We start from the raw sequence: 27222 nt of genomic DNA, 5'->3' as shown, positions 1-27222 counted from the left end.
TTTGATTTCCCCTCTTTTCTTAGGGCTTTAAGAAATGATATTTAATGGAAAGTTTACAATCTTGCAGGCTGTAGCAATCCACCTACCATTTGTTTTTAAGTCAGTATCTGTTGAAATCCTACTTTGAACATTTTTCCATCCTTGCTCACAGCAAACATGCTGTATCATTTTTGAGTTAAGTTTGCATAAAGATTAATAAGTTAGCGTTTCAGTTTTTCTGTAACAACAACAAAACCTTTTTCCATGCATGCATAAGGCAAGCAAGCGGAAGTTCCACAGACTCTTGGACTCTTCTGTTCGTATGCATCAGTCTCTTGATGTTTCCTGTCTGCCTTTTGGACTACCTATACAGCTGTTTTTCATGTGTTTTTCAGACTTGGAGAAGGACCAAGTCTTTTTGACAGCTGCATGCTGAACTGCAATATACGCTTGGCCACAGGTCACGTTTGCATTTCTTCACTTGTATTTTTCCTCAGTGTGTAAAAGAAATATGAGCATAGAGAGATTCAGAAAGCATGTAGCATGCTGAGTAATGGTAGTCTCCCTTCATGTATGCCTCTGCCCTTACTCTGCTACATAGATTCCACAGGAAGAAAAAGACAGCAGAAAAAGGGAGGAAATGGTATTCAGAACTACCCTCTATGGGCCCCTTGTTGCTATAATAATGAATGATGGAAAATGCTCTGGGTCATGCATGGTGGAAGGAACTGAGATAGGTGCACGCACACATAGACACACACACACACACACACACACGTACACACACATGCACACACACAGGGCTACAGACCATTTTAGTGAATGGGCTATAATTTAGTAAAATTATAACAGTTAAACTAGCAGGCAATCAACATATAATTGATTACCAGTTTATGCATCATGTTAAAGCTTTGACTGGATGATATTTTATCACCAGGAAATGGGATACACTTTTTAATAAATATTCATTTCATGAAGTTGCCATAATGGAACTTTCTTGCTTTCACTCACCCATCCCCACAGTCACAGAATTTTTTCTTTGTCTTTGGAAATGAAAAATAACTGATTTCCAAAATTCTTTCACAATGATTTTGCTTGGTCTTTTTGTCAGTTTGTCCCTAGATCTTGCAATTAGCATTTCAAATCACAATGCTTATTTTTCTCTCATCATGGTTAAGATTAATGAGATAAACATCAGATTTTAAATTCTGATGAAATCTCCAAACCTTCCTAGTTATTTCAACTTTAAAAGATATTTCCCCCGTATTGTTTAATGGTGCTTTTTGAGGAAGCATCACTTAGATATTGTCATCTTTTCAATCTGTTGCTTTTACATTTCGTGCCCTATTGGTAAAACTTGATCCATTTCATTATATCAAATCTAGCTGCCTCTGTATCTTTTCCTAATATGTTCTCTTTTCTCTTGCAGAAATTTCCTCTGCTTTTCCCTTTGATTCCTTTTCATTCTGCCTGTCCTTCTCAGTCTAGGCATTCTCAGTCCAGAGGTATGCTACATCCAGCCTCTATCACAAAACCTTTCACAGGAAACTCACCATAATGAAGTGCTTTGGTTTTCTATAGTACTTACTCTGTTTCACATCATTTAGACTGTATTTGTTAGCATACATTTGGAGAAGGAAATGGCAACCTACTCCAGTGTTCTTGCCTGGAGAATCCCAGGGACGGGGGAGCCTGGTGGGCTGCCGTCTATGGGGTCGCACAGAGTCGGACACGACTGAAGCAACTTAGCAGCAGCATACATTATTTTAAAAAATGGATCTAGTGTGCTATAATGGAGTCAGATTCTGGTTTGAATATTGTCATTTTTTAATTCTTTGGCATTAGACGAATTATTTAAGCTCTGTGGTTTTCAGTCTTCTCACGTGTAAAATGAGACTGTTGTTAGTAAAGCATGTAGCTGTGTGCTGGGTAAATGTTTAGCACAAAGGCAGGAACATAACAGGTGCTCAATAAATGGCAGGAGTAATTTGCTGTTCCATGTTTCTTACAGCTCCTAATATAGCACTGAGCATGTGGTAAAGGCTGTATGGTTCATGGCTAGGTCATTTAAATAGGTCCTGAAATCCCATCACTTTTATGAAGGCTTCCTGTTGGCTGCTGTATTAGAACTACAGAACTTTCATGGCTTCTATAGGCCGTTCTTTCTTTTCCCATTATCTGTAAGGGGAGCCTTTGGTATGTTTTCTGAAGTGACTTCCAAAACAGTGATTTGAAGGAATTATTTATTTATTTTTGAGTAATGTTTTGGATTGATCCCTACATTTTTCTGAACGCCAGTGGCCAGGATTGTAATAAATAAAGCATTTTTCATGTACTTAAAATGCAGTATGTGAAGCACATAGAATAGAGTCTCAGCCAATCTGAGCTGCAGATGAATAAATTATTCTGCCTAGCTTACTTCAGCTCAACAGATGTTTATTAATGTATCTCCTATGTGGCAGGCATTTTCTAATTGTTGGGTTTACAAAGATGAGTAAGGTTTACCTTCCTGCCTTTGAGTTTAACCTAGAGTTAATGAGAGACACAAAAATAGATCATTTCGGTCAGTCACTAGTTGTGAGATGAAGGTAAGGGTGGGACTCTCTGGGATCACAGTTGGAGGGTAATTGAAGGGAAAGAGAAGGTTTCTGGGAAGACACGAGCTTCAGCCTGTGATGTCTCTCAGAGGACAAATGGTTTGATCCACTTGGCTCAGGGACAGAGACCCAACTCAGCTTCAATATTCATGAGAATGTATTACCTGTAAAGTTCATGAAAAGGTTTGGCTCCAAGTGAGACTTGATGCGCTAGCTCAAACAGTTAAGAGCTGATCTCTTAACCGCACCCTTGTAAAAGTCAAATGGCTCCTGTGATTCCAGACCTTATTCGCCTCACATGTGACTCCCTGGGGGGAAGAGTAGGGTTTTCTTTAGTTTCATCTCAGTTTAGGGATTTAGTTTCTTGCATTGGCTGTAAATTATAACCATCCTTTAACCAATCACTGTAACTAGTGGGATCCTAATTAGTTTACATAAGTCAGAGCCTACCTATCCTCAAGTTTAGAATGAAGTCAGTCTCATTCAAGCTTTGTGGCTAAAGATGGGAGGAGAGGGGAATGGATGACCAGGATGCGTCCAGTATATATTCACTATTCCAGCGGAAGACAATTGTGAGAGTTTTTTTTTTTTTGGAAAGGTAATAATATAAGCAAAAGCAAGGAAGTGTGCACCAACATGATGTGCGTGGGAGACAGCAAGTATTTAAATATTAATACAGCATGTAGTGTGAAACTTAGAGAAAAATTATAAAAATAATAATGTGATGCAGTATTTAACCCCTCCTGGATCTTCTGATTTTCATACATTGCTTAATTTAATTCTCATAACACCTAACTAGGTAGGTTAATCATCTTGTAGATAAATACTGGGTACTAGGTAGGTGCATCAACTTGTAGATAAGGAATTTGAGCCCAAAGTAACAGCTAATAATTGGCTGAGCTGGACTAAACTCAGATTATCTGACTATAGAGGCAGCCCACGGGGACATGACAGTATAGTACTTTCCTCTGTATTGCTAGAGTTTCTGCAAAAAAGACTTCATATATCATGCTAAAGAGCCAAGTTTTGTCTGGGGCTCAAGTTTTCTTCAAGCTCTAGGTCTGTTGTAACCTGTGAAAACAGTGGTTCTCAAACTTGATCATGCATCAAATAACCTCTTGTTGTCGTTGCTTAGTCACTAAGTTGTGTCCGACACTTTTTGGACCCCATGGACTGTAGCCTGCCAGGCTCTTCTGTCATTGGGATTGTCCAGGCAAGAATACTGGAATGGGTTGCTGTTTCCTTCTCCTGGGCATCTTCCTGACCCAGGGATTGAACCCATGTCTCCTGCATTGACAGGTGGATTCTTTACTACTAAGCTACTAGGGAATACTGAAACAACCTCTAGGGGCTTATTAAAACCTAGACTTCTTGGGCCCTTAGACCAGAGTTTCTGATTCCATAGATTTAGAGTGGGACTCTAGGATTTGCATTTCTAAGAATTTCCATAGACAATCCTGATGCTGGTGGTCTGGGGGCCACAATTTGAGGAGCACTTCTTTGAGGTCTTTGGGAGGCTTTGGTTCAGTGACATTCAACATATTGAAATGAACTTAAATTTTACTGGTACTTTTACCTGGAAGTATACATATCTTGACCTCACATTCTTTAATAATACAGAGACTATATTTGGTTACAGTAGTATCCTCCCCCATAGATCAATGCAACAATGTTTTTCATTGATTGGATTTCTTCTGTCTCTGATTCTTGACTTCCTAAGATTAAATGTATTGCCCTCCTCCTAGGTCCTGCTCAACTTGCCAGTGCTCACTATTCTCCTTGATGGTTAAAAAAAGTACATTTGTATACAAAAGATATATATTTGAACACTTTATTTACATTTTTATTGTGAAAAATTTAAATATCAGAATAACATGAGTCTCCGTATTAACACCATTTAGAGTCAACAGTTGTAAATGTTTAACATATACATGTATACACAATTTTTTTGTGAATGATTTGAAGTCAAATTACAGATCTTGTGCCACTTCACTCATAACTGTTGAAACACATATTTAATGAGAACATTCTCTCATGTAATCATACCATGATCACACTTAAGAAAATTAACAGTAATTCCTACTATTACCTAACATGCATTCACATTCCAATTTCCCCACTTGTCCCAATGTCTTCTATATCTGGTTGTGTTTTGGTACCAGGGTCTAATCAAGTGAAATTAAATTTTAAGAGTCAGCAAAGCTGGGTGGGTCTTTATGCTCAGATAAGTTCTATGTTATTTAAAATACAAATTTGGTTGCTTTAATAAAGACCCAGCTTAATCAAGGAAGATTTCTGTCAAATTTGATCACTTGGAGATAAAGTGGTCCAGGACTGATAGGCAGCTCTTTTGCTTTCAATATGTGGCGTCTATCTCTGAGGCCAGGATAGCTGTTCCAGCCCTATCATCATGCTGGGAAGAGAGGAAAAGAGTGTATACTCATTCCTTTTAAGGATATGTCTGGATGGTGCACATATCAACTTGCTCCTGTCTCACTGGCAAGAAAGTAATCATATGATATATCTGTTATACAGGCCTGGAGATATAGGCTTTGATTCTGTCTGGATGGCTGTGTGTCTAGAGGTAATTCAAGTACACAGAGCACCCATACAATCTCATACCTTATGGTTTGAAAGCTTTAATATAATTAGTAGATAAAGAATAGATAAAAAAACTTAAAACAGTGACTAAAAAACCTACTATGCATTATAAAAGAATTTGAGCATTGAGGGAATACTCTTCAAAACAGCATTAACAGGAACAATCTCTTTTTCTTTAGAGATGCCAGAGTGAATCAGATGTGTGTTTAGTGAACATATGCTAAGACAATATTCAACCTGAAACGTTTCTCAGATTATTTAAAAATGGTTAAATTTATTGAATCAATCAAGAGAGGGTGGAGTATGTTGCAGTAATAAGCACCCAAAATCACGGTGTGTTTTCTTTTAAAAACACTCCTTTGGCAACACGTTTTTCTTTTTAAAAATTGCCCTTGTTTCCATAATCAGATACAGTAATAAGATCGCCATCAATTTCTATACAATTTCATTTGTTTTTGAGTAAAGTGTTCTTTAAACTTCAACATTTAGGTATATATACTATATTGACCCTGTTTAGTCGCTCAGTCGTGTCCGACTCTTTGCAACCCTATGGACTGTAGCCCGCCAGGCTGCTCTGTCCATGGAATTCTTCAGGCAAGAATAGTGCAATGGGTTGCCATGCCCTTCTCCAGTATTGACCCTGATATCAAGGTAATATGAAATAGTTACTATAGGACTTACTGTACACAGTAAGTATGAGTTCGAGATGACTAATTAATTAGAAAACTGACCTTTTGTTTATTCCATTAGTGCAACTTGATTTTCCTTTGACAGAATTCTTCCCTTTGTGATATTGAGACAAGAGTATATAGTAATCACACTAGCAGGTGAGAAGTTAGAGTCACTGGATCTTTCTCAGATTAGAGATACTATCAATTCAGTCTCTCAGTTGTGTTCGATTCTTTGTGACCCCATGAACTGCAGCATGCCAGGCTTCCCTGTCCATCACCAGCTCCAAGAACTTGCTCAAACTCATGTTCATCGAGTCAGTGATGCCATCCAACCATATTATCCTCTGTTGTTCCCTTTGCCCCCTGCCTTCAATCTTTCCCAGCATCAGGGTCTTTTCCAATGAGTCAGTTCTTCGCAACAGGTGGCCAAAGTATTGGAGTTTCAGCTTCAGCATCAGTCCTTCCAATGAATATTCAGGACTGATCTCCTTTAGGATGGAAAAGAGTCCTTGGACTCCTTGCAGTCCAAGGGATTCTCAAGAGTCTTCTCCAACACCACAGTTCCAAAGCATCAATTCTTCGGTGCTCAGCTTTCTTTATAGTCCAACTGTCACATCCATACATGACTACTGGAAAAAACATAGCCTTGACCAGACGGACCTTTGTTGGCAAAGTAATGTCTCTGCTTTTTAATGTGCTGTCTAGGTCGGTCATAGCTTTTCTTCCAAGGAGCAAGTGTCTTTTAATTTCATGGCTGCAGTCACCATCTGCAGTGATTTTGGAGCCTAAGAAAATAAAGTCTGTCACTTTTTCCATTGTTTCCCCATCTATTTGCCATGAAGTGATGGGACCAGATGCCATGATCTTAGTTTTCTGAATGTTGAGTTTTAAGCCAACTTTTTCACTCTCCTTTTTTGCTTTCGTTAAGAGACTGTTTAATTCTTCTTTGCTTTCTCCTGTAAAGGTGGTGTCATCTGCATATCTGAGGTTACTGATATTTCTCCTGGCAATCTTGATTCCAGCTTGTGCTTCATCCAGCTCGGCATTTTGTATGATGTACTCTGCATATAAGTTAAATAAGCAGGGTGACAATATACAGCCTTGACATACTCCTGTCCCAATTTGGAACCAATCTGTTGTTCCATGTATGGGTTTAAATGTTGCTTCTTGACCTTCATACAGATTTCTCAGGAGGCAGGTCAGGTGGTCTGATATTCCCATCTCTTTCAGAATTTTCTATAGTTTATTCTGATCCACACTGTCAAAGGCTTTGGCGTAGTCAATAAAGCAGAAGTAGATGTTCTTCTGGAACTCTCTTGCTTTTTCCATGATTCAACAGATGTTGGCAATTTAATCTCTGAATCCTCTGCCTTTTCTAAATCCAGCTTGAACATCTGGAATTTCATGGTTCATGTATTGTTGAAGCCTGGCTTGGAGAATTTTGAACATTACTTTGCTAGTGTGTGAGATGAGTAAAATTGTGAGGTAGTTTGAGCATTCTTTGGCATTGCCTTTCTTTGGGATTGGAATGAAAACTGACGTTTTCCAATTCTGTGGCCACTGTTGAGTTTTCCAAATTTGCTGGCATATTGAGTGCAGCACTTTGACAGCATCATCTTTTAGGATTTGAAATATCTCAACTGGAATTCCATCACCTCCACTAGCTTTGTTCATAGTGATGCTTCCTGAGGCCCACTTGATTTCACATTCCAGCATGTCTGGCCTGAGGTAAGGGATCATGGTTATCTGGGTTGTGAAGATCTTTATTGTATAGCTCTTCTGTGTATTCTTGCCACCTCTTCTTAATATATTCTGCTTCTGTTAGGTTTCTATACATATGTTAGACATACTATTTCTGTCCTTTATTGTGCCCATCTTTGTATGAGATGTTTCCTTCAGTTCAGTTCAGTTCAGTTCAGTCGCTCAGTCGTGTCCGACTCTTCGCGACCCCATGAATCGCAGCACGCCAGGCCTCCCTGTCCATCACCAAATCTCGGAGTTCACTCAGACTCACCATCCAGTCATCTCATCCTCTGTCGTCCCCTTCTCCTCCTGCCCCCAATCCCTAACAACATCAGAGTCTCTTTTCCAGTGAGTCAACTCTTCGCATGAGGTGGCCAAAATATTGGAGTTTCAGCTTCAGCATCATTCCTTCCAAAGAAATCCCAGGGCTGATCTCCTTCAGAATGGACTGGTTGGATCTCCTTGCAGTCCAAGGGACTCTCAAGAGTCTTCTCCAACACCACAGTTCAAAAGCATCAATTCTTCAGCACTCAGCCTTCTTCACAGTCCAAGTCTCACATCCATACATGACCACAGGAAAAACCATAGCTTTGACTAGACGGACCTTTGTTGGCAGAGTAATGTCTCTGCTTTTGAATATGCTATCTAGGTTGGTCATAACTTTCCTTCCAAGGAGTAAGCATCTTTTAATTTCATGACTGCAGTCACCATCTGCAGTGATTTTGGAGCCCAGAAAAATAAAGTCTGACATTGTTTCCGCATCTATTTCCCATGAAGTGATGGGACCGGACGCCATGATCTTTGTTTTCTGAATGTTGAGCTTTAAGCCAACTTTTTCAATCTCCACTTTCACTTTCATCAAGAGGCTTTTGAGTTCCTCTTCACTTTCTGCCATAAGGGTGGTATCATCTGCATATCTGAGGTTATTGATATTTTTCCCGGCAATCTTGATTCTAGCTTGTGTGCTTCTTCCAGCCCAGCATTTCTCATGATGTACTCTGCATAGAAGTTAAATAAGCAGGGTGACAATATACAGCCTTGACGTACTCCTTTTCCTATTTGGAACCAGTCTGTTGTTCCATGTCCAGTTCTAACTGTTGCTTTCTGACTTGCATACCGGTTTCTCAAGAGGCAGGTCAGGTGGTCTGGTATTCCCATCTCTTTCAGAGTTTTCCACAGTTTATTGTGATCCACACAGTCAAAGGCTTTGGTATAGTCAATAAAGCAGAAATAGATGTTTTTCTGGAACTCTCTTGCTTTTTCCACGATCCAGCGGATGTTGGCAATTTGATCTCTGGTTCCTCTGCCTTTTCTAAAACCAGCTTGAACATCAGGAAGTTCACGGTTCACGTATTGCTGAAGCCTGGCTTGGAGAATTTTGAGCATTACTTTACTGGTATGCGAGATGAGTGCAATTGTGTGGTAGTTTGAGCATTCTTTGGCATTGCCTTTCTTTGGGATTGGAATGAAAACTGACCTTTTCCAGTCCTGTGGCCACTGCTGAGTTTTCCAAATTTGCCGGCATATTGAGTGCAGCACTTTCACAGCATTATCTTTTAGGATTTGAAATAGCTCAACTGGAATTCCATCACCTCCACTAACTTTGTTCGTAGTGATGCTTTCTAAGGCCCACTTGACTTCACATTCCAGAATGTCTGGCTCTAGGTCAGTGATCACACCATTGTGATTATCTGGGTTGTGAAGATCTTTTTTGTACAGTTCTTCTGTGTTTTCTTGCCACCTTTTCTTAATATCTTCTGCTTCTGTTAGATCCATACCATTTCTGTCCTTTATCGAGCTGATCTTTGCATGAAATGTCCCCTTGGTAGCTCTAATTTTCTTGAAGAGATCTCTAGTCTTTCCCATTCTGTTGTTTCCCTCTATTTCTGCATTGATCACCTAGGAAGGCTTTCTTATCTCTTCTTGCTATTCTTTGGAGCTCTGTATTCAGATGTTTATATCTTTCCTTTGCTCCTTTGCTTTTTGCTTCTCTTCTTTTCACAGCTATTGGTAAGGCCTCCCCAGACAGCCATTTTGCTTTTTTGCGTGTCTTTTTCTTGGAGATGGTCTTGATTCCTGCCTCCTGTACAATGTCACGAACCTCCGTCCATAGTTCTTCAGGCACTCTGTCTATCGGATCTAATCCCTTGAATCCATTTGTCAATTCCATTGTATAATCGTAAGGGATTTGATTTAGGTCTTGCCTGAGTAGTCTAGTGGGTTTCCCTACTTTCTTCAGTTTAAGTCTGAATTTGACAATGAGGAGTTCATGATCTGATCCAGTCAGCTCCTGGTCTTGTTTTTCCTGACTGGATAGAGACTGTACTGTAGAAATCATCGTCACTGTCATCTTCTCAGTGTATTTGAAGAATGGTGAACCTTGTAGTTAATATTTTTACAGACTAATGGTAGAAAACACTTCATAATCTGTTTATAGTTTGGGGGCTTCCCTGGTGGATCAGCTGGTAAAGAATCGGCCTGTGAGTTGGAAGACCTAAATTCCTTCCCTGGGTTGTGAAGATCACCTGGAGAAGGGAATGGCTACCCACTCCAGTATTCTGGCCTGGAGAATTCCATGGACTACATTGTTTAGTCCATGGGGTTGCAAAGAGTTGAACATAACTGAGGAAGTTATAGACTAATGCTGCTGCTGCTGCTAAGTCACTTCAGTCATGTCTGACTCTGTGTGACCCCGTAGATGGCAGCCCACCAGGCTCCCCCGTCCCTGGGATTCTCCAGGCCAGAATACTGGAGTGGGTTGCCATTTCCTTCTCCAAGGCATGCATACATGCTAAGTCGCTTCAGTCGTGTCTGACTCTGTGCAACCCTATGGACAGCAACCCACCAAGCTCCTCTGCCCATGGGATTCTCCAGGCAAGAGTACTGGAGTGGGTTGCCATTTCCTTCTCCACTATAGACTAATACTTACTGATTAATAGTAGAAAACACTTCAAAATCAGTTGATAGTTTATGACAATCGATGATTAGTATTATTAAGTATTAATTGTTTTCTCTCCCAACAGTGCTCAACGCTGATTTGTATAAAATTGGTGCTTAATACATGTCTGTGGATTTGGTGTGCTGTGTTTGACTGATGTTTAAGTCTTGTGAAAATATGGGCTGACATACTATGAAGATGAGAAATAGACTGGTGCAGAAAAGTTTATAGTTCTGATTTTGGAAAAAATAATATCTTGCAGAGTAATGACTGTTCTCAGGGATTATCTTGAGCTAGAAATTTTAGCTCATGTAAATGAAAACAAATATATTTAAAACTATAGACATGAATAGTGAAGAAACTGGGAAATGTGTATACAGTGAAATACAATAATCTTATAGCTTCATTGGTTTGCATTCTAAGATTTAAGCTGCTCATTTTGCCCCTGGGGGGAAAAATTAAATTTGTGTTGAACAGCGATAAAATCATTGTATTTATAAAACAAATATGTCATTTAATTTCCTTTAATTTTTCTTTAGGTCGTGATTTAATTTGTATCCAGTCTGTGGATGGGATGCTGATGGTGTTTGAGCAGGAAAGCTATGCTTTTGGGAGGTTTCTCCCTGGTTCTCTTCTACCTGGCCCTCTTGCTTACAGTTCCCGTACAGATTCCTTCATTACTGTTTCTTCCTGCCATCAAGTGGAAAGTTACAAGTGAGTATGGATCCTGAATCTTTGGAATCATGATTTTTTGTGTGTGTGCGTATGCTGCTGACAACAGAGGATGAGATGGTTAGATGGCATCACTGACTCAATGGACATGAGTTTGAGTGAACTCCGGGAGTTGGTGAGGACAGGGAGGCCTGGCGTGCTGCGATTCATGGGGTCACAAAGAGTCAGACATGACTGAGCAACTGAACTGAACTGAACTGATGCTGCTGATAAATTCTTTTCCACAAAGAGCTTGAGTATTGCAAGTAAAAAGGAGAGTGATTTTGTTGGTATAATGTAATTGTGGTGAGTTAGTGGATATAATTTACATATAAAATATTTGCAAGGCAGTATGGTGCAGAGATTGAGAGGAAGGATTTGGAGAGAGGCACACGTGGATTGAAGTCCTGATTTTGCGACTCACAGCTGTGTAAGACAGTGGCCTTATCCTGAATGTAAAGGAGATAGCAACATCTATTTCAATGGATTAAGAAGGATTAAGTGTATGTTACGTTACCATGGGGTGTGTGTATATGCTGTGTGTGTGCACGCGCGTGCATGCGCACTCAGCGGTGTCCCACTCTGTGCAACCCTATGGACTGTTGCCCACCAGGCTTTTCTGTCCATGGAATTTTCCAGGCAAGGTTACTGGAGCGGGTTGCCATTTTCTTCCCTAGGGGTTCTTCCTAACCCAGAGATGGAACCTGCATCTCTTCCGTCTCCTGCATTGGGAAATGGATTCTTTACCACTAGTGCCACCCCATAGAAAATGCTCAATAATTATTGCGATTGTTCCCTGAATTATAAATAATAAACACAGTGTGAATGAAAAAAAACCCAGATACAAATACATATATAGAATGATTTTATAACAAAAAAAAGAATGTATGTGACATGAGAAGAATACTGGGAAGAAATACAAGTGTTATTATGAGTGTTTTTAAAAGAACAGTTCACAGAAGTGAAGTATGAAAATGACCCTTTTCTCTAGAAATTTTTATCGATTTTGGTGAATTGTGTTTGAGACGCTTTTTTTTCTACCAGCTAAATTTCAATAAGAATTATGGCTTTGAGTTTTGGAGGCTATGCTTTTTGTTGGAAGAGAGAATAGGAAAAAAATGTAGATATCCGTTCTGGGAAAAGAAATAGTCTTGGAGAATTATAATATCTTCACTAACTTTATTGTTGTTATCTTACTGATGGCAGCATTTAGAACTTTAAACATCTAGGCAGCACTTCATTATAGCCTTTCAGTATTGTTTTTGGCCACATGATTTTTCCCAAGGCAGGAAGGAAGGATATAAATTCATCAGGCAACAGCTGTAAATTTTTGCTTCAAGTTTTATTATTGTGTATATTGCAAGTTAACATAGTTTTCCCTTGATAAGTGACCATCTACGCTTTGAGAATTATTGTTAAGGCAACAAGGATTTAAAACGCTGAAAATAAGCAAATATTTGTGACTAAGCAGAAGTTAACTGGTGGAGGTAGTGTATCATTATGTCATATTCCTTCTACAATGCCTATGGCTCTTGTCCAAAGGAGATGAATAAGTTGTGGCATTTCTACTGGTAATAAATAAAATATTATAATTGTTTTGAGACACTGAAAAAAAATCTGTATAATTCATTCAATCCTACCAAAACTTAAGCAATATTGAGGAGATCTGGTTTTCAGCTTTCTACCCTAGTTCTTGCCAAATAGTGTGATACTGGGGTGTTACACTGGGATCACGATATAAAGATTTGAATGTCCCATGACTTACTCTTTGAAATATGTGAATAGGAATTAATTTGGTAATAGCTCCAGGAATGATTAGTTGAGGAAGCAATGTGTAGGTTTCTTTAATGTGAAGGTTTAATCTCACAAAAACTCATTCTGTTTTAACTGTAGTGATTCTCCAGCATACTGATCTATTAAATTGATCTTCATATAGAACTAAAAAGTGCACACTTTATTTATTATGTGAATCTTTTATAATGGTAAAATGCATGGGATTTGTGATTATTATGAAATGACAATCAAGAGGGTTTATAATATTAAGTGGTATATTGTATTTATATACACTTTCAAGTATAATAGGTTAAATGATAATCACAGTTTTAAATGATAATCACAGGTGTAATTTAGGATGGGAGAAAGCATGAAAACTGTAGTTTTGGTCTTTGGAGGCTTCGTTAAATCTATAATCAGTTAAAAATATAATCAGTCAATATAAAAGGCTTTTAAGACATAACTCATCTTCATTTTTGATATTGATAATTAATTTGAATACAGATCAGTTATGTTCAGAGAGGAACTGGAGAAGGCTATGAGTCTCAAACTTTAGTGTACATAAGAATCATCTGGGCCTCCTTTTATAAAATGTATGTTTGCTGATTCTCAAGCCCCAACCCTGTAGATCTTGATTTAGTAGGTTTGGGAAAAAGATCCAGAAATCATTACAAATACATGCTCCAGGTGCTTCTAATTCAGGGACATACTTTGAATGTTGTTTTTCTTTGAAAGTGAGAGACCTGCTTTTTTTTTTTTTTTTTTGGTAGAGAAGGGGCCTATGGCCATTCCCTTGGCCATGTTTTTGCCAACTTGGACCGTCTTTTATTTTTCTCTTTCTTTCCTTGTCAGATTTAGGCAATAAATCATGATCTATCTACTTTTTTCCCCTCTTACTCAGCTCTTGCTTCGCATTCTGATTGACATTCAGGTCTTTATCTTTCCAGTTGGATTTCTGTTTTTGTTATCTCTAATCTAGACTTTGATGGGCCTTTCTGATGTCTATTCTTTTAAAGTAGATGTTTAACAAGATCTACTTGTTAATGAATGAAGGAATGAAATGTTAATGTTATGTTAACATTATGTTAATGAAATGTTAATGAATGAAGGAATGAAAAGTTTATGAGAAAACCTTCTATTTTGTTACTGGAATCTTTCAGTGAAAATGATTCTCACTAGCACAGTCTAGAATGTTTTAGCTATAGTTGGAATGAACATAGTAATGCTTTGTATCCAGAGCTTCCAATTCTGGTAGAATTCTACAGGTAAAATTATCAAAGTTCCCAAATCTCCTGGCACGCTTTCAGGTGACAGCTATTTTTCATTTGAAAATAAATGATTTTGGAGGGTTTACTTTTGTATTTCTGTGACACCTCAATCCATCTTTTAGTTACTTGCTGCTGTTTTTATGATGTGATACAGAAGAGCACTAAATTATATGGTTGAGTTTGTCATTGGTGCTCTATGGGACCTGTTAAGCATTTGTGACTATTGGTTCAAAAAATACCATGGTTCACCTGGACTTGCTGGATCTGTGATTAGTGCCTTTCTGTTCTGAAAAATATGTATGACAGTCTTTCATGAAATTTTTTTTACATTGGACCTGATTGTTCTTTCAGCACTTTTAATAAGGGAATTTTATTCTTTAGCTTATAGCACTGAACACTTGAGTGATAAGAAAAAATATCCAAGTGTTTTATTTCAGAATTTCCAAGTCTGCTTGGAATTGTTCAGTTTTGGAAATAGATTTCCATGTACATTATTGATCCCAGTTAAGCAAACTTAAGAAAGAATTGTAAAATAAATGCTATTGGAAGTTTGTCATCATCTAAATTTATTGCCAGTTATGTTTAGTAATAAAATCCTCTTCTGAGCTGTCTTACAGGAAGAGAACTGTTCTGGATTTAGAAATCAGAAGTGAATTCTGCTGTGCCTCTGCATGTTGTTTTGATGTTAATGAGACCACTTTAGGGGTTCACTTATGCCTCAGATGAAATAATAACTCTCTACAGTTATATAAGAAGCTTCAAACAGCTCAAAAGCTTTGGGTTTTTGCAACACCCTCATTAATATCCATAATATCCTCTGGTAGGTTGGTGTCTGCAGGAAATGAACTGCCTATGTTAATTATTGCCTGAGGTTAGATCCATTAGGACTGGTCCATTAGAGCTGGTCCATTAGGACCAGCTCTGGACTGATGTTTTCCTCACCAGTGCACACTATTTCTGTTATCATGAACCAGGAAGACTAAAGGAATCCTATTTGGTCAGAGCGTGAGGTGTAATTATTTGGCAGTTTTGAAGACCTAGGGATATTGAAGGTCATTCTCAGATGGTATTTGCTGCAACTGCCTATGGAATTTTTTAGCATGGTTTTACAAGGTTGAGATCTTTAGCCTGCTACCGTTTTTTTTTGGTCTCATTTCCTATGACTTATTCCTCTCTGCCAGGCGTCTCTCCTAAGCTCCTGCCATGGCCTTTGATGTCTCTTTTACTGCTGCATGCCTTTGCATGTGTTGTTTGCTTTGCCATAATGTTTCTTAGTCTTTAACAGCATGGTGAGTTTTCACTCGTTCTTCAAAACCTAGCTTTCTCCTCCTTAACTGATACCAAGAACATACATATTTCCTCCACCTGTTGCAGGAGGGGGCACCCCTTCCAGGCCCCGAAACTGGGCTCTTGTCTAACACTTGGAAATGAATTGTCCGGGGAGACACATGTGCTGACAAAGCATGAGATTTTATTGGGAAAGGGCACCCAAGTGGAGAGCAGTAGGGTAAGGGAACCCAGGAGAACAGCTCTGCCACATGTCTCGAAGTCTTGGGTTTTATGGTGATGGGATTAGCTTCCTAGCCAATCTTTCTGACTCAGAGTCCTTCCTAAGTGGTGCACGCCTTGTTCAACCAAAATGCATGCCAGAGAGAGGGATTCTGGGAGGTGGTTGGACATGTGGTGTCTCCTTTTGACCATTCCTGAACTCTTCTGGTTGGTAGTGGCTTATTAGTTCCATGGTCCTTATCAGGACGTCCTGTCATAAAACAACTCATGCAAATGGTTACTATGGTGCCTGGCCAGGGTGGGCGGTTTCAGTCAGTGTGCTTCCCCTAACAGAACCATGTTACCTGTTTCTGCCATCATATTCCTTTGGTACTTATGTACATACCAGTCAGCACAGTGTACTCTGAGTTACACTTATTTGTTTGTATTATATATGAATCTCCTCAACTACTTTGGAAGGTCCTGGTGAATATAGGTCATGTAGTAGTTTTCCCTCTTGTTAAGGCTTGTGTGAGATCCCTACTATATGTTTATTGAATGAATGAACTTTATATGCATTAAGCTTTCTTATTAACTGGAAGACCGGTTTTCATGAATGTACTGTAAAATCTATCATAATTCATAGTCATTCTTCATTCACTGAAAATTGGAGGCTTTTTACAAATGAAATATTGCTGACTGAAATAGAATACGAGTTGGTATATAACATCGAAATACTAGTGTACATTTTAGTGCTTATTTAGATATTCTACATTGCCTTTCTTCATTAAGGTCCCTGATGTTTACACTATCAGACATCTTCCTCTTAGACAATAGGAGCTATCAGAATATATCTCTTTACTAATTTTCCTCTTAACTATAGAAAGTGGAAAGGGATCTATGAGCCTAAAATTTCTTCATTTTGAGTAGGATTATTACTCTAAAAGTACACCATAAATTAATGGAAATTAGGGAATTTAAACTTTATTGTCCAAATTAATAATTTGTAAATTGAATGATATTTATCAGTTGATTTGAAGGATGCTCTGAGCTAAATGTTACAATTTTTTAAAAATTTATTTTATTTTATTATAATTGATTTACAATGTTGTATTAAATGTTGCTGTTGAAATAAAATACTGATAGAAAGTCCTAATGTCCATAATATCCATTATTGAGAACTTATTACATACAAGATAAATTACTAGGTGATTTATCTCTGTGTACATAGAAATCTGTATCTGTCTATTTGTCAACCTGTCAGTCAAAAACTGGGTATCTAGTGTATATCAGAAATTGTGCCGTGCTTAGTTGCTCAGTCATGTCCAAGTCTTTGTGACCCCATGAACTGTAGCCCACCAGGCTCCTCTGTCCATGGGGATTCTCCAGGCAAGAATACTGGAGTGGGTTGCTATGTCCTTCTCTAGGGAATCTTCCCAACCCAGGGGTCGAACCCAGGTCTCCCAAATGCAGTCAGCTTCTTTGCCGTCTGAGCTACCAGGGAAGCCCAAGAATCCTGGAGTGGTAGCCTATCCCTTCTCCAGGGAACTTCCTGACCCAGGAATCAAACTGGGGTCTCCTGCATTGCAAGTGGATTCTTTACCAGCTGAGCTACCAGGGAAACCATATCAGATACAGTACCAGACATTTAAATTATTTTTTAAATTCTTCTAATAATGCTTAAGATTATTATTATTCCCATTTTATAGATAAGAAAGATTAAGGCATAGAGTGATTAATTTTCAAAAATTTTCTCAACTAGTTAATGGTTCAGCTGGGAATTAAACTCAGACCCTCTGGTGTCTACAGATATTAATAATTTCTACTGCCACTTTTTTGGGTATGGTTGCAATAACTCATCTGGTTGTTTTGCATTATTTGTATTTTTTTCTATTTTGGGTTTTGGTACTGGATCTTTATTGAGTATTGTTATTTATCACATAAAATTCTAATGGGAGATACTTTGACATTTGGCAGAGCCTTTTCCCCAATATTGAATTTTGGGACATATGCTTACAATTTCTTTGTCATTACAGTTTTACGTAGTCTTATGCCACAGTACAAATTCGTCGTCATTCAGTAGAATTCATTTCTAAGTTAATTCACTAAATTTTACAATGTTTAAAATCAAGGAGAATGTGATACATAAGATTTGTAGATTATGTATATTTAAAAATTTAATTATATTGAGATCATGTGCTTTTAAAATAATTTACACATTTTAACTATAAAGTCACTTACAGTTATTCCATATCTTTTAAACAGATACCAAGTACTTGCTTTTGCAACGGATGCAGATAAAAGACAAGAGACTGAACAACAAAAACATGGGTCTGGAAAAAGACTAGTTGTAAGGCCTTTTAAAATATATAAAAATTTTAGAAATGTTATATCTGATCACAGATGTTAGTTCAGAATAATAATTCCTGGGAAGAAAAATTAAAAAAGTATATTTCAACCATTTTCTGTGTTAAGGTTATGTCAGTGATCAGAGAATTTAGTTGGCTGTTATTGAGCAATGGAGACACATGCCTAGTCATGGTCACAATGTACCAGATTATAGAATTGTGCCACTAGGATTATAAATGTCCAGATGGGGTCACTTTGAACTGAATTGATTAAAAACTAACAAAAATTAAAAAATTCCTTTAATAGACAAAAAAGTTGCTACTCGTATAGATGCATGATGAAATATGAGTAAAAGATGAAAATTTTTCACAGCCTGCAAAGATTAAGTTTGTGCACAAGTAAAATTTGGTAACTTTGAAAAGTAGTTTGAAGAAAAAATGTTTGAGTTTTATGGTTTTTGGACTTGTATTTAGATATTTAATCCATTCTGAGTTTATTTTTGTGTAAGGTGTGATGAAATGTTGTAATCTCATTCTTTCACATATAGCTGCCCAGTATTCCCAGAACTGCTTATTGAAGAGACTGATGTGCTGCTGCCTGTGCATATGCACCAATAATGACTGTCCCCTCCCTGCTTAGACGTTGCTTTGGGTCTTAGCTGCCTTTGTGTCTCATGGCTGGGTTCTTTCCTTGGTCATGTTGGCTCTCACTCCAGTGTGGAGCTGCAGTATGACGTAAGTGGGGCTGGAACATTCAGTTTGTTCATGGGCAGTTGAGAAAAGCCAGTCAACTACTCACAAAGTTCTGATCTGCACTTTCTGCCCTGTTTCAGGAGTGAACAAGCATGTGCACACTCCTTCGGGAACAGAAGGCTTTCCCCAGCCTTCCTGTTAGTCCTACCAGCCCTCCAACCAGCCAAGAGGCTCGTCTTCTTTGTGGAGGACCCCAGGACTGGGGTGCCTAATATGTAGCTCCAACTGCTCACTCCCCAGGGAGGATCTGTGCCTGTGAAATCTCTCTTCTCCTCTGAGTCCTCTCCCTTGGGTACAGGTGATGGTTTCTCTTCCCTTGCTGCCTCATTACATGTGGATCTCTCTCTCAGCCTTGCTTGTACAGGAGTCTCTCTGCCAGTGTCCAGTTATTTTTTGCTGAGAATTGTTCCACATATGGAAGTATGTCTGTTGTGTTTGATGCAGCAAGTGGGTTCTACATCTTCCAACTCTGCCATCTTGACTTCCTCCTCTAGGAGCAGAGATCTCGTCCATCTTCTAGCTTGCATTGTTCCCATAAGAAATCTTTCATCTTATCTTGGTTCCTTGGTACACAATATCTTTTTCCTCCATGTGTTTTTCAGATTTTTTTTCGTATCACTTCTTTTGAGCAGTTAGATTATAATGTGTTTTGTATAGTTTTCTTTCATTCCTTTTTTTGATGCTTATAGATTTGTGAACTTAGTGTACTTGTAAATTTATAGTTTTCATGAAATTTAGAAAAATTGTTAGCTATTCTTCAAAGATATTTTTCTGTTCTCCATCTTTTCTCCTCCTCACTCAGTTACACATACATTTAGGCTACTTGAAGTTACCCTACAGGTCACAGATTTGCTCTTTGTGTTAAAAAATTCTCTTTTCTATTTCATTTTGGATAACCTCTACTACTGTGTTTTCAAGGTCACTAATATTTTTTCTGTAATGTCTAATCTGGTATTAATTCCTGTCTAGTATAGTTTCTATCTCTACAAGTTCAATTTAGGTGTTTTAAAAAATATCTTCCTTGTATACTTTTAAAATTAAATAGATACAATTTATTTAACATAAGTATTATAAACTGTATATTATTATAAACTGTATGTAATACAGTTTATTTATCTCTACATTATGGATCACATTTTCCTGTTTCTTTACATGCTTGATAATTAAAAAGAAAAACTAAAACTACTAAAAACCACATTTTGGGTGGTTCTTTCCCTGGCTTTGAGTAATTTTCTGCATGAATGTGCTGATATGTACTCAGCTTATTTGAGAAGATTCTTAACAGATTTGAGTTCTGTCTCTATGCTGCTGTCTAAGTTTTTATTAGATGCCAGGATATTGGATGGAGGAGCCTGGTAGGCTGCAGTCCATGGGGTCGCGAAGAGTTGGACACGACTGAGTGACTTCACTTTCACTTTTCACTTTCATGCATTGGAGAAGGAAATGGCAACCCACTCCAGTGTTCTTGCCTGGAGTATCCCAGGGATGGGGGAGCCTGGTGGGCTGCCGTCTATGGGGTTGCACAGAGTCGGGCACGACTGAAGTGACTTAGCAGCAGCAGCAGGATATAGTCAGTTTTACTTTGTTCCAAGCTACATACTTTTGTATTTCTATAAATCTTTTTGAGCTTCGGCCTGGAAGACAGTTAAGTTACTTGGAAACAGTCTGATCCTTTTTGGTCTTGCTTTTAAGTCTTGTTAGTTGGGACCAGAGCAGTGCTCATTCTGGAGCTACTTGTACCCCCTCCTGAGGTACTGCCCTTCTGAATGTTCTTTCCAACGCCCTGTGAATTATGAGGTGTTCCAGTCTGGCTTGTGAGCACAGGCAGTATTCCAGGCCCTGTGTAAATGCTGGGCGCTGTTACCGCTAATCCTTTTGGGTGGTTCTTTCCCTGGCTTTGAGTAATTTTCTACATAAATGTGCTGATAAGTACTCAACTGAATATCTGAGAGAATTCTTAAGAGGTCTCAGAGTCCTGTCCTTGTGTTGCTCTCTCTTTTTGAGCATGCTGTCTTGGGAACTCCAGCTGCCTTGGTTTCTCTCAACTGTTAGCACTCATCTCCTCAACCCAGGGGGCCTTGTGGGCTTTGCCTGGGTTTCTTCTCCCTGTCCCATGGCCTAAAAACTCTCTCATGGCTGGGGCAGTTATTCCACTCACCTCATTTGTTTTCTGTTTTCAAGGGATTGCTGTCCCTTTTTTTCTGATATCCGATGCCTCACAAATGGTTGTTTCAAACATTTTGTCCATGTTGTGGTTGTTTCAGGCGGGACAGTAGAATTTTTTTCCTGTTACTGTATCATGGCTGGAAGTGGAAGGATTTTAAAATAATTGTTCTTAGTAAACTACTGTGCATTTTGAGACTCATTAATTTAGAATGTGGTATATTTCTTAAGGGAAGTTTGCAAAGAGTGGCACTCCGTACCTAGTGAACTGAAAGTGTTTAGTGGCTGGATCGCAGCCTGTGGCCTCAGAAACTCTGCTTATCCATTCTGAATGAATTGTCATCTCTCAGAGTCAGGGACACATCAGCCTGAGTTACAAGTGCTGACAAATAATGCTAGAATGCAAGTCTATTAAATTGTAATGAGAAATGTAACTACCTTAGGACTTGATGTCATGTCCTTTTTTCAGAGGAATCTCTGCATAGGTGAACTACACTTGAACTAAGTGATAATTGAATAATTTATGTTTTTAAAAAAATACGTTTTTATTTTTGGCTGTGCTGGGTCTTCCTTGCTGTGCAGGCTTTCCTCTAGTTGCAGCGAGTGGGGGCTACTGTTTAGTTGCGGTGGGAGGGCTTCTCATTGCGGTGGCTTCTCTTGCTGTGGAGCCTGGGCTCTAGGATGCATGGGCTTCAGTGCATCACGTAGGCGCAGTAGTTAGAGTTCTGGGGCTCTAGAACACAGGCTCAATAGTTGTGGCGCACAAACTTAGTTGCTCCTTAGTATGTGGGATCTTCCTGGTCCAGGGATCAAACCTGTGTCTCCTTCATTGATAGGTGGATTCTTTTATCACTGAACTACCAGGAAAGCCTGAATGATTTGTCTAAAAAAAATTTTTTTTGTTGTTGTCAAATGATTTGGTGTTGAATCCTAGTTTAGATGAAGATAATCTGATGCATAAATGTGCATAAATGCCGATATGCCCTGTGATATCCCTCTATTCCAGATTCTTCTTATATACACGCTGATGATATTTGCCTCTTTGACTAGTCCCATTTAGATTTCATACCTTCTTTCAGATACTTTAATCCTAAAGTAGATTGATTAATACCTAAATCATTTTTTGGATGGCATGAAATTTATATGTATCTTTAATGTGACTTTCCACCCTTTCATTTGTTGATTCTTGATTCTTGCTTCAAAGCCTAACTTTGAGGGTAATCTTACCTCCTCTTTGTCCAGATGCTTTTGTACATTCATCTCACTGTCACTGCTGTTTACAATATATGCCTATCATCCAAAGCTTTTCAAAATAGTATGTCTTTGCTCCTGTATGTTTTCTTTTATTTAGAAACAATAATTGATTGGGGACTGATTTTTTCTTTATATGTCCATTTTACATTCATTCCTTCATTATTTTAAGAAACATTAAACATTGACCATGTTCTGAGAGATGAAGATACCCTGGAGGAGCTCTTATGTATAGAGGATCCTGTCTATACTACTAGAGTAGCTTGACAACTGCTCTATATATGCATATTGATATTTTCAAAATTGTTTCTATATAAAAACATACTTATAGCAGTTTGACTATAGGTTTTGCTGGTTTTTAAATTTGATTTGAAAAATAAATGCAACAGCTTTCTTATGGAAAAATTTCAGTGGAGCACATATATTCTTTATGTGTATTTTTTTTCAATAAGCCATGGACCCTCCGCTTCCTGACAGGACCTTTATACAAGCAGCTCATTTTACATACAATATTCTTTCACCCTCTTCTCTACCTGCCTTTTTTCTCTGTAGCGTTATTGAAGTATAATTGACAAATAAAATTATGTAAACCTACTGTGTACTGTGAGATGTTTTGAAATAGGTATAAATTGCAAAATGATTGCCAGAACTAAGCAAATTAACTTATTTGTCTCCTCATGTGTATATACATATATATATGTGTGTGTGTTTGTGTATTTGTGGTAGGATCATTAAGATCTCTCAACAAATTTGGAGTATACAATACAGTATTATAACTACATGTACGTTAGATCTTCAGAACTAATTCATCCTGCATAACTGAAACTTTGTACCCCTTGACCAGTATATCCTCATGTTTCCCATACCCCAGGCCATGGAAGCCCCAAATTCTACTCTCTGCTTCTATTATTTGGACTTTTTTAGATTCCACAGACAAGCGAGGCCATGCAGTATTCATTTTTCTGAGCTTGACTTATTTCACTTAGCCTAATGTCCTCCAGGTTCATCCATGTTATTGTAAATGGCAGGACTTTTTTCATTTTCAATTCAGTTCAGTCACTCAGTTGTGTCTGACTCTTCGTGATCCCATGGGCTGCAGCACGCCAGGCTTCCCTGTCCATCACCAACTCCTGGAACTTGCTCAAACTCATGTCCATTGAGTCAGTGATGCCATCCAGTCATCTCCGTCACCCCCTCTCCTCCTGCCTTCAATCTTTCCTAGCATCAGGGTCTTTTCAAATGAGTCAGCTCTTCGTGCCAGGTGGCCAAAGTGTTGGAGTTTCAGCCTCAGCATCAGCCCTTCCTGTATCAAGTTTTCTTTAACCATTCATCCATCATTGGAAGTTAGGTTGATTTCATGTTTTGGCTATTGCAAATCATGCTACAATGAACATGGGATGGCAGATATCTCCTCAATATTCTGTTTTCACTTCCTTTGGATACATACCCAGAAGTGGGATTGCTGGATCATGGTAGTTCTGTTTTTAATTTTTTGAGGAATCTCCATATTGTTTTCCATAGTAGATGTAATGTTCACATATATGATTTCATATAATCCCATAATAAGCTTTCTCTCTCTTTTTTTTTTTCCCCCTGTAGAAGCTTTTTAGTTTGGTGAAATCCCCTTTGTCTATTTTATCTATCAGATATGACCTCTACTTTTGAGGTCATATCTGAAAAGTCATTGAGCTTTTCCCTGTGTTTCTTCTAATGATTTTACAGCTTTAGTTCTTATATTTAAGTCTTTAATCTATTTTGAATTGGTTTTTGTATATAGTGTGAGATACGGGTTCATTTCCATTCCTCTGCATGTGGATATCAAGTTTACCAACACCATTTTTTGAAGATACTGCCCTATTCTGCATTGTATGTTCTTGGTACCATTGTTGAACGAGTTGACTATAAACGCAGAGTTTTATTTCTCAGCTCCCTGTTCTGTTCCATTGGTCTAGATGTTTTTTTTTTTTTTTTTTTTAATGACAGTTCCATGCTGTTTTGATTAGAATAGTTTTGTAGTGTATTTTGAAGTCAGGTAATATGATGCTTCCAGCTTTGTTCTTTTTGCTCAAGATTGTTTTGGCTATTTTGTGTCTTGTAAGTTCACATGGATTTTGCACATTTTTTCTGTTTCTGTGAAAAATGCCTTTGTAATTTTGATAGGGATTTGCATTTGTAGATCACTTTGAGTAGTATGGACATTTTAAGGATATTCTTCTAATCCATGAATATGGCATATCTTTTTATTTTTACTCTTCAATTTATTTTGTCAATGTTTTATAGTTTTCAACATACAGATCTTCACTTCCTTGATTATACTTATATGAGTGTTTGAATTGCTGAATAGTTAATACCACATGGTTTAGTTCAGCTCAGTTAAGTTGCTCAGTCGTATCGAACTATTTGTGATCCCATGGACTGCAGCACACCAGGCTTTCCTGTCCATCATCAACTCTCAGAGCTTACTCAAACTCATGTCCATAGAGTCAGTGATGCCATCCAACCATCTTATCTTCTGTCATCCCCTTCTCCTCCTGCCTTCAATCTTTCCCAGCATCAGCGTTTTTTCCAATGAGTCGGCTCTTAGTGTCAGGTGGTCAAAGTATTGGAGTTTCAGCTTCAGCATCGGTCCTTCCAATGAATATTAAGGACTGATTTCCTTTAGGATGGACTGGTTAGATCTCCTTGCAGTCCAAGGTACTCTCAAGAGTCTTCACAGTCATCACAGTCTTGAACTGTGGTGCCACTGTTCAAAAGCATCAATTCTTCGGTGCTCAGTTTTCTTTATAGTCCAACTCTCACATCCATACTTGACCACTGGAAAAACTATAGCCTTGACCAGATGGACCTTGGTGGGCAAAGTAATGTCTCTGCTTCTTAATATGCTATCTATGGTGGTCATAGCTTTTCTTCCAAGTAGCAAGCATCTTTTAATTTCATGGCTGCAGTCACCATCTGCAGTGATTCTGGAGCCCCCCAAAATAATGTCTATCACTGTTTCCATTGTTTTCCCATCTATTTGCCATGAAGTGATAGGACCGGATGCCATGATCTTAGTTTTCTGAATGTTGAGTTTTAAGCCAACTTTTTCACTCTCCTCTTTCACTTTCATCAACAGGCTCTTTAGTTCTTTGCTTTCTGCCATAAGGATGGTGTCATCTGCATATATTGATATTTCTCGTGGCAATCCTGATTCCATGTTGTGCTTCATCCAGCCTGGCATTTCGTATGATGTACTCTGCATATAAGTTAAATAAGCAGAGTGACAATATACAGCCTTGATGTACTCTTTTCCTGATTTGGAACCAGTCTATTGTTCTGTGTCCGCTTCTAACTGTTGCTTCTTGATCTGCATACAGATTTCTCGGGAGGCAGGTCAAGTGGTCTGGTATTCCCATATCTTTAAGAACTTTCCACAGTTTGTTATATCACATGGTGAAAGGGGCAAAATACTAGAGTCTACAAAATATCAGAAATATGGAAATAGAAAAAAATGAATGAGGATTAATCTTTATGCCTGCTTTTTTGTAAAGCATTTCTTAATTGTATTAATATCAAAATGAATGAAATGTTATACTTTTAGCAACCCAGTTGATCATAAGTTTTCCTTTGCAGGTAGATTGGACTCTAAATATTGGAGAGCAAGCCATTGATATATGTATTGTGTCTTTCATTCAGTCAGCATCTTCTGTTTTTGTTCTTGGTGAGAGAAACTTTTTTTGCCTTAAGGATAATGGACAAATCCAATTTATGAAGAAACTTGATTATAGCCCAAGTTGTTTTCTCCCATATTGCTCAGGTGTGTAGAAAGATTTTCTTTTATCTTTTCCATATGTCATTACTGTGTTATATACACCAGAAAAAGCCCAAGTCACTAACATATATTTTAAAGAACTAGGAAAATAGTTTTATACTGAACATGTAATGGAAATTTTAGCTTTTAAAGTTTGAATAGAGGTTTGATATAAAGCACACATTTGGTTTTGTCAGTCATTTTACTTTGTACAAAATGACTTGTAGAATTGGCCTCAGGTATATAATAATGCTTTCCAAGATGTGGCTATTCAAATGCTTCCAAGAGAACATCAGACTCTTTTACAAGGAGAAACGAGCATAGTAATGACTCATAGAATAACTTGTCTGTAGTGAATGTCTAGTAAATCAATAGCTTAAATATGTTAAATATTTTAATCAAGTTCATCCTTTTTAGATAAAGTGCAAAAATGTTGGCCACTCTAGTTATAGTTTCTCTAGTTATATATATAGTTTTTATATATTTATAAATGATTAAAATTTTTTTTGGTACTGGTACCTTGAAATTGAAAAACAATGTTTTATTATTTAAAATCTTTATGCATTAAGTCAAGATATTACAATTAATTTGTATCATAAATCCTCTAAAAGGAATGTAAAAACTGTTGAAAATGATTTTTTTCTTACTGTTCTTTTTCTATCTTCCATCCATAGTTTCTGAAGGAACAATAAATACTTTGATTGGAAACCATAATAATATGTTGCATATTTATCAAGATGTGACACTGAAATGGGCCACTCAACTTCCCCATGTTCCTGTAGCAGTAAGAGTGGGCTGTTTACAGTAAGTGGTTTAATTTAAAGAGTATCTTAATCAAGGAATTCACTAGAAGTTTTATGAAACAATGGCAAATGATTTTACTAAAAAATGGCAAGTGATGTTGAATGTCAACAATGAAGATAATTTAAAATATAAATTTTATTAGAAAGAAAGTGAAAGTGAATTCAATCAGTCATGTCTGACTCTTTGAGACCCCTTGGACTGTAGCCTACCATGCTCCTCCATCCATGGGATTTTCCAGGTAAGAGTACTGGAGTGGGTTGCCATTTCCTTCTCCAGAGGATCTTCCCAACCCAGGGATCGAACCCAGGTCTCCTGCATTGTAGGCAGACGCTTTACTGTCTGAG

General features: G+C 38.0%; 1 protein-coding gene across 4 annotated transcripts in view; it reads left to right on the top strand.

Moving 5' to 3' along the window:
- Positions 1-27222, top strand: part of BBS9 (Bardet-Biedl syndrome 9) — a 478678-nt gene that overhangs the window by 117303 nt on the left and 334153 nt on the right. For 3 of the 4 annotated variants that reach the window (XR_011566256.1, XM_019958787.2, XM_019958784.2), the window contains exons 6-9: positions 11069-11243; positions 18035-18119; positions 25897-26080; positions 26749-26878. Coding sequence is in view for 3 of the 4 variants with exons in the window: in XM_019958787.2 (XP_019814346.2) it covers positions 11069-11243; positions 18035-18119; positions 25897-26080; positions 26749-26878 (574 nt within the window). In the remaining variant the exon portion in view is untranslated. The remainder of the gene's footprint in view (positions 1-11068; positions 11244-18034; positions 18120-25896; positions 26081-26748; positions 26879-27222) is intronic. The other variant, XM_070787856.1, reaches the window with a different exon arrangement.

This window comes from Bos indicus, chromosome 4 (assembly GCF_029378745.1).
Source record: "Bos indicus isolate NIAB-ARS_2022 breed Sahiwal x Tharparkar chromosome 4, NIAB-ARS_B.indTharparkar_mat_pri_1.0, whole genome shotgun sequence".
Taxonomy (NCBI): Eukaryota; Metazoa; Chordata; class Mammalia; order Artiodactyla; family Bovidae; genus Bos; species Bos indicus.
Note: the sequence above shows the minus strand (reverse complement) of the source record. Positions and strands in the feature narration are given on the sequence as shown.